General features: G+C 31.5%; 1 protein-coding gene across 1 annotated transcript; it reads right to left on the bottom strand.

Moving 5' to 3' along the window:
* Positions 1-7931: 7931 nt before the first annotated feature.
* On the bottom strand, positions 7932-8457 carry LOC119599978. Its single transcript, XM_037949963.1, has 2 exons — positions 8146-8457; positions 7932-8084 (listed from the first exon to the last, which is right to left on the bottom strand). The coding sequence occupies exons 1-2, from the start codon at positions 8420-8422 to the stop codon at positions 8035-8037; spliced, it is 327 nt and encodes a 108-aa protein (XP_037805891.1). The 5' UTR covers positions 8423-8457; the 3' UTR covers positions 7932-8034.
* Positions 8458-9012: the final 555 nt, after the last annotated feature.

The following is a 9012-nucleotide window of genomic DNA, read 5'->3' as shown; positions in this document are numbered from 1 at the left end:
TACGATATTGATTTCAGATAATAGCATTAAGGACGTAAGCATTTCCGAACATTAGAAACGTTTATACTTAAAAAGAACACCCCTAATATATATTCGTATTACACATAACTCTACTACAGACATACATACCACCATACATATGTATATTGGGGTTTTTTTCTATGTGTTAATGTGTAGAATATTGAATAGGTTCCATTAAGCGGAATGATTACATTGATTTCATTTTTATCGCAATTTAGAAGTAGTATTAGTAAAATTGTTAAAAATTATCTCGACTTAAAAACTTATCATACGCATGATTGATTTACTAAATTATTGTGACTATTTATAAATATCCAATAGTATAACCACGATTATAACATTTGCACCTCTACACAGTCATTCACACATACGGACAATATGTTTATTCAATGAATTTTGAATGGATGTCGATTATAATCACTCATACAATTTTACTATATACACAACACATTAGAGTGCTCCAAAAAAAAAAACGAAGTTGCCAAATTTGCCCGTCCCTCCTCTAGAATTGTTCGATGGCTTGTAAAACTATGTCATACAAAAATTAGGCTGATAGAATAACGTTAACAGGTGCCGTAACGGCTCTGAAGTTTCCAAGTGCATTTACAAGGGATAAAATCAATTTTTTCAGTTTTTTCCAAAATTTGTTATTTAACAATAAACTTTGCACTTTTTTGTGAAAGATTCAAAATGTACACATAATAAGCATTTCGGAAACATATAAAACACGAAAATTGGTTGAAAAATTTTAAAGTTATTGCAAATTCCCCAGACCATTAACGTGTCTCTCAGTACATGAATTCGAAATGTGACAAAAAAAATTAAAATTTTTTAGTATATATTGTAAAAAAACCATTTTGTTACATAAAATATATCTACATTTGTCCTTATACGATAACGCAAACTTGTTCTTAGCTATGATTAAAAAAAGTTTTATTTTTTCAACGGCCGTTTCAAATTTCCAATTTCAGTTTTTTTTTTGAAACTTTTTTAAACAAATTTTAAAATCTTTGGGGATTTATGAACAATAGATAAGGGAATAAAACGGTAAAAAAATTTAATACTTCTTACAGTTTAGCTGTACCTGCGATTTTTATATCTTTCCGAAATGCTTATTATGTGTACATTACGATTCCTTCACAAAAAAGTGCAAAGTTTGTTATTAAATGGCAAATTTTGAGATAAAACTGAAAAAAATCGATTTTTTAACCTTTTGTATGACATAGTTTTACAACCAATAGAACAATTCTAGAGGGGGGACGGCCTGTCGGATAAAATTGTTTTTCCATCATACAAGCTTGGAGCACTCTAATATACATACATACATCGTATGTAATGTGTCTTGGTGTAATTGCGGTGATATTTAATTTTAGATTTTAGTTCAAATAAAATTATTTAGTATATAGTGCGCATAGAGTTAATGTTTAATTGCGGTAACTACAAATTTCATTTCCGTTTCCATAATACAGCGATTATATTGTAATAAGCTCTTTAAATGATGATTTGTTAAACTTAGCAAATATTATTTATTTAACCAGGGCACAGTAGGGTAGAATCGAAGTTGTTTGGAAGTAAATATAAACAAGTTAGAGTGCTATATTCGGCTGAGCCGAATCTTAAATACCCTCCACCAGCAACTTTTGTATTAATACATTTCTAATTAATAAAATATTTGTAGAAATAAGTTTTCTCATGTGTTAAATAGAAAAATCCCAAGATTTAAACGGCTTAAATCTACTACAATTCCAAGATTTATTGAACATTAGAAACGCCACTTTCATTTTAATTTTTATAGCGCCCTAAGATATGCTTTAGCGATATTAAGTATTTGCATGTATGCATGTGTGTGAAAGATTTAAGGATTTTAAAAATACATACATATATATATATATAATTTTGTTCTACACAAATTGATAATGCAAATAGTTAAATACGGTTAAAGCGCTTTTAGGGGCAGGACCTAGTATGAGAGATATGACCAAATATAGACCGATCGTGAAAAATTTTTGAAATAGCATTAAGTGCTTTTTGCATTACAAAATAGTATTTATGAACAAAAATAGTATTTATTTATATCATTATTTGGTAATGAGTTATGTGCCTATAAGTGTTTTTCTGAAAGGGACCTTGTATGGGAGCTATGATCAATTATGGATCGATAGGAAAACAATTTCACAGTAATATTTCTCTGTATATGAGCAATATTTTTGCCAAACTTTATATGGATATCTTAATTTAGTAATGAGTTATGTGCGTTTAAGTGATTTTCGGGAGGGGACCTTGTATGGGAGCTATGACCAGTTATGGACCGATCGGAAAAAAAATTATCTGTAATATTTCTGTGCATATGAGTAATATTTGTACCATATGGGTATCTTAATTACGTAATGAGTTATGCGCGTTTACATAAGTGATTTTCGGGAGGGGACCTTGTATGGGAGCTATGACCAATTATGCACCGATCGAAAAAAATTTTCACAGTAATATTTCTGTGCATATGAGTAATACTTGTGCCAAATTTTATATTGATATCTTAATTTAGTAATGTGTTATGCGCGTTTAAGTGATTTTCGGGAGGGGACCTTGTATGGGAGCTATGACCAATTATGGACCGATCGGAAAAAAATTTCACAGTAATATTTCTATGCATATGGGCAATACTTATACCAAATTTTATATGGATATCTTAATTTAGTTATGAGTTAAGCGCGTTTAAAGATTTTCGGGAGGGGACCTTGTATGGGAGCTATGACCAATTATGGACCGATCGGAAAAAAATTTCACAGTAATATTTCTATGCATATGGGCAATACTTATACCAAGTTTTATTTGGATATCTTAATTTAGTAATGAGTTATGCGCGTTTAAGTGATTTTCGGGAGGGGACCTTGTATGGGAGCTATGTCCAATTATGGACCGATCCATAAAATTTTTCCTCTGAAAGAATTCTATTGACATAAGATTTTAATTTGTAAAATTTTGTGAAGATATCGACATTGTGGCGGAAGTTATTAACAAAAAACCCATTCTCCGGGAATATGTACTTTTGTATGGGAGGTATATGAAATTGTGGACCGATTCTGGCAATTTTCAGCAGGGATCAAGATCTTGTGCAGAAACTAATGTATGGTGATTTCCATGGAATTATCTTGCATAGTTTTCGAGAAAACTACATCAGAATGTGTAAAAAATGCTTATTTTTTTCCTAGGTTGTTTTAAATTTTGATTAATAACTTTTCCCGGTGTGAACCGATTTTTCCCATTTGCAACACCAAACAACTTAGGAAAATGAAGAACATTTTGGGTGAATTTGGTTAAGCTCTATTGCTTCGTTTTATCGTGAGCGTGTTTTACACAGACAGACGGACATAGCTAAATCGACTCAGAATTTGATAAGGACCCAGAATATATATACTTTGTTGGGTCTCAGATGAATATTTCTTGGTGTTACACACGGAATGACAAAGTTATATATACCCTCTATCACCACTGATGGTGGTGGAGGGTATAAAAACTGAACTATAATTGAACTAGAACTGAACTGAAGTAGAATTTAAACAATTTTTATCGATATTTTATATTTAGCCAAATTGTTTCTAGGATGTTCAGTGGTTTCTCAAAAATAGTATTTCTTTCTGTATTTCCACTTTTAATATTTGTAGGTTTTTTTAATGTTTATTTCGATTATGAAAAAAATTATTAAAATAGAGCAATGTTGTTCTGTAAAATTTTTAAATTAACATTAGTTCTGATACATTTTTTCTAATGCTTATTTTTGGCAAATAAATCATAAATAACAAAAAGAAAAAATGTTTGCTAGTATCACATATAAACATACTTCGACATATACAGAAACCCTTTTTTTACTCGTAACCACACAGGATGTAGGATAATGGGTCATTTAAAAAATTTTAGTTACAGTGTTGCCACGTTATAAAAACAATTTAAAAATTTAGTTTCTAATTAAGATTACAATTTAAAATATATTTTATAGGTAAGAGTTGCTGGAATTTTGCTAATTGATAAGCTGCTACTCTAATATTTTAACTTATTGACACTTCTAAGTAATTTCAAATTTTTGGAAAAGGCACATTAATTTCACCAAGAACATAAAAAAACAAGTAAGTGAATTTTGTTATTGTTACAAATTAAAATTTAATTCAGTCACTAGTACTTAACAAATCTCAATTTAATAGTTTACTTAAATCTGAATTAATCTGGCAAGGTCTGAATGAATTTAAAATTTTATTCATACAGACAAACTTTCAATCTCATTGTAAGTATTATTTTACTTACCAGTTCGTACTACTTATACTACATACTTTCACTTTCACAATTTGTTAAGAAGGAGATGCAAGTTGATGGGTGGGAAAAACAGTTTGTGTGTTGACTTGAAAATACATACCGTCATACTGAATGGTTGTCTACTGAATGGTCCATAAATGATGAAAAGAAAAACGATATTTGCATTTTACATACAAATACATATTTGACATACATTAACATACATACAAATAAGTAATTCTAAATATGGATGTGAAAGATATAACATATTCAGATCTTATATATAGAATGTAGTAGAAAAGTAGATAATCAGACATATACATGCACTTACATTAATACCTATGTACATTTGTATGTACTACATACATACATAGAAGTTTCAGATGTAGAAATTTTATAACCCGGGTAAACATTTTGAATTCGATAAAGTTTTGTTTTTGAGATTTCAATAGAAACTGAACTAGAAGTCAACTAGAACTGAACTAGAACTGAACTAGAACTAGAACTGAACTAGAACTGAACTAGAACTGAACTAGAACTGAACTAGAACTGAACTAGAACTGAACTAGAACTGAACTAACTGAGAACTGAACTAGAAACTGAACTAGAACTGAACTAGAACTGAACTAGAACTGAACTAGAACTGAACTAGAACTGAACTAGAACTGAACTAGAACTGAACTAGAACTGAACTAGAACTGAACTAGAACTGAACTAGAACTGAACTAGAACTGAACTAGAACTGAACTAGAACTGACTAGAACTGAACTAGAACTGAACTAGAACTGAACTAGAACTGAACTAGAACTGAACTAGAACTGAACTAGAACTGAACTAGAACTGAACTAGAACTGAACTAGAACTAGAACTAGAACTGAACTAGAACTGAACTAGAACTGAACTAGAACTGAACTAGAACTGAACTAGAACTGAACTAGAACTGACTAGAACTGAACTAGAAACTGAACTAGAACTGAACTAGAACTGAACTAGAACTGAACTAGAACTGAACTAGAACTGAACTAGAATTGAACTAGAACTGAACTAGAACTGAACTAGAACTGAACTAGAACTGAACTAGAACTGAACTAGAACTGAACTAGAACTGAACTAGAACTGAACTAGAACTGAACTAGAACTGAACTAGAACTGAACTAGAACTGAACTAGAACTGAACTAGAACTGAACTAGAACTGAACTAGAACTGAACTAGAACTGAACTAGAACTGAAACTAGAACTGAACTAGAACTGAACTAGAACTGAACTAGAACTGAACTAGAACTGAACTAGAACTGAACTAGAACTGAACTAGAACTGAACTAGAACTGAATAGAACTGAACTAGAACTGAACTAGAACTGAACTAGAACTGAACTAGAACTGAACTAGAACTGAACTAGAACTGAACTAGAACTGAACTAGAACTGAACTAGAACTGAACTAGAACTGAACTAGAACTGAACTAGAACTGAACTAGAACTGAACTAGAACTGAACTAGAACTGAACTAGAACTGAACTAGAACTGAACTAGAACTGAACTGAACTAGAACTGAACTAGAACTGAACTAGAACTGAACTAGAACTGAACTAGAACTGAACTAGAACTGAACTAGAACTGAACTAGAACTGAACTAGAACTGAACTAGAACTGAACTAGAACTGAACTAGAACTGAACTAGAACTGAACTAGAACTGAACTAGAACTGAACTAGAACTGAACTAGAACTGAACTAGAACTGAACTAGAAACTGAACTAGAACTGAACTAGAACTGAACTAGAACTGAACTAGAACTGAACTAGAACTGAACTAGAACTGAACTAGAACTGAACTAGAACTGAACTAGAACTGAACTAGAACTGAACTAGAACTGAACTAGAACTGAACTAGAACTGAACTAGAACTGAACTAGAACTGAACTAGAACTGAACTAGAACTGAACTAGAACTGAACTAGAACTGAACTAGAACTGAACTAGAACTGAACTAGAACTGAACTAGAACTGAACTAGAACTGAACTAGAACTGAACTAGAACTGAACTAGAACTGAACTAGAACTGAACTAGAACTGAACTAGAACTGAAACTAGAACTGAACTAGAACTGAACTAGAACTGAACTAGAACTGAACTAGAACTGAACTAGAACTGAACTAGAACTGAACTAGAACTGAACTAGAACTGAACTAGAACTGAACTAGAACTGAACTAGAACTGAACTAGAATAACTAGAACTGAACTAGAACTGAACTAGAACTGAACTAGAACTGAACTAGAACTGAACTAGAACTGAACTAGAACTGAAACTAGAACTGAACTAGAACTGAACTAGAACCGAACTAGAACTGAACTAGAACTGAACTAGAACTGAACTAGAACTGAACTAGAACTGAACTAGAACTGAACTAGAACTGAACTAGAAACTGAACTAGAACTGAAACTAGAACTGAACTAGAACTGAACTAGAACTAAACTAGAACTGAAATAATTCGTGGTGGTATTTTTACAACCACAGGGTGAGTTGTCACCTCAGCCCTGGTGAGTGGCAATTTTCGTACATGGTTTTGTCGGCCATGTACATAGTACAGCACTTTAATCTCTGACCATTGCTGCAAAATCTAAAGTTTACAACCACGCAGATGGTTGTAAACTGTTGATTCGGCAACAGCACCTTGGGAAGTGATCGGTAGACCGAATCATGAATACATCAAGTAAGCCAAAGATCAGTTCTTACTTACAGAGAAAATTCAATTCAAAATGATGTTTCTTTATTTTGAAGATTTTAGTTGACATGAAACTTTTATCCGACTTATTAAGAATAAGTAAATATAACCGTCACATAAAATGCAAAAGGGCGTAACAACATTTTATAAAAATTTTACAAGAGAGACAAAAAACTAAATAATAAGGGTTTTTATGTAATCGTTCAAAAGCCTCGTAAACTGTGCAATCTGTGCATTTTCAATTTTACATTGAATTTGTCACGAATTGCATGGGATTTTACTTCCACAACACTGATACATTAGATCGCCTATTTGAACTGATCATTTGTGCAAATGTGTAAGTTTGTGTTTCATGAATGAGTTTTAAAAGTTTGCGACAGCATGCATTTTGATGAAATGTATCATTTTCAACCAAAAAGTAAATTTTATATTTTTGGGTTGTTACGCCCTTTTGCATTTTAGGTGACTATATACATATGTATATGTATATGAACGTACAAAAGTGCTTGAACATTTGCCTACTTATACACTTATTTGATGGTAAATTTATAAAATTGTTAAACAAAATCTTGTCTATGTTAATAAAAATTTGCTTTTCATGGGAAAATTAAATCTACTACTGAGAATAAAATAAAACTGGCAACAAAATGGTAATAAGAACAATAGGAAAAAAATTGAAAATACTTTCAATTTTTACAATAACAATAATGATGAACTTTAAAAATGATACTAGAAATGCACTTATCTACTAATATGGTAAATGGAAATAATAATGGAAATCTTTAGTTAAAAACTTTAGAAATCAGTGGCTATGATTTAAAAGCATACATGTAGTAGTTGTCTTTTAAAATAAAACATAAATGAAATTCTTTAAGAATCGGTTCATTAGTGGTTGTAAAAGAAAATAAATTTGAACATTTTTATATTTTCCAATTCATATTCAAATATACAATCTACGTTTTCTAAATTTAATTTTTCTTCTGCCAATTTTGTTTCTCCCAGGTCGTCTTATTCTGTTTCTTTGGGTTCTAATGCGCTTGCCACTTCCATTCCTAAAGCTTAATATTTTTAAAATTTGTTGAGTCCGTTTCTTGGAGAGCTTATTGCCTTTGCTTTTACCTTTTTCAACTCCATGTCCAGCTGGTCTTTTTTGTAATACACTGGAAGACTTATGATTTTGTCTAGCTGGTCTTTGTTGTGTTAGTACTCGAGAAGGCTTTTGATTTTGAGGATTGTAGATACTCTCTACTATAACTTCATTATCATCATCGTCGTCATTTCCTTCTAAGTCTGTTTGTTCATCATCTTTTTCACTATTAGGTTCTAGGTTATTCACATTTTTAGCCGTTGATGTTGCCAAAATGCTTATTATAGCTATAAGCAGTACAATACGCATCTGGTAGATATTTTGTTTTGATCAACAAATCTTTAACTGTTGAGACTAATGCGAATTTTAAATTATTTATATATTCTTTGTTTTAAAAAGTTTTAAGTATTTATTTGTATAGTTTTAGTGGATTTTGTTTAACTATTTATTTGTCTCTCTTGTATATTTTTGCTAATATTAATACAAGTGTTGAAGAGGCACATACATATACATATATTTTGTGCAAAATAACTCACGATATTGGGGTATTCAAACAAATATTTTACTGTGGACTAATCGGGAAGAAAATATTTGTTTTAAACCCTATCCCATTGCAGTGGGAAGGATATTATGCGTTTATGCCGATGTTTGTAACACCGAAAAATAATGGTCCTAAACCCATCCTAAAGTAGTTTAGGTTATTGTGGTAGCCGCCTATAGCATAGCTTTCTTAGATCCGATTATAGGTCTCGTTGTGCTACCATATGTGATTGTATAAATTTTTCCCTAATCCTGTTGGTCAACGTTATCTTCATGCCAATTCGTTGCTCTAATAAATGCGTGTATGTTCCCTGAATCGTTCTCTGAGCGACAGGTATTGTCCGTGAGTGTTCAATGAC

This window comes from Lucilia sericata, unplaced genomic scaffold (assembly GCF_015586225.1).
Source record: "Lucilia sericata isolate MDLA Ls3-8-SP2 unplaced genomic scaffold, ASM1558622v1 Contig000098F_arrow, whole genome shotgun sequence".
Lineage (NCBI taxonomy): Eukaryota > Metazoa > Arthropoda > Insecta > Diptera > Calliphoridae > Lucilia > Lucilia sericata.
The sequence above is the reverse complement of the archived record's forward strand: the minus strand, read 5'-3'. Positions and strand labels throughout refer to the sequence as shown.

Bases quoted from the DNA above. Each gene is read 5' to 3' on its own strand.
- LOC119599978 (XM_037949963.1), bottom strand. From the start codon at position 8,422: ATGCGTATTGTACTGCTTATAGCTATAATAAGCATTTTGGCAACATCA. The intron at 8,085-8,145 runs GTAAAAGCAAAG...AAAAATATTAAG, and splicing joins TGGACATGGAGTTGAAAAAG to CTTTAGGAATGGAAGTGGCA.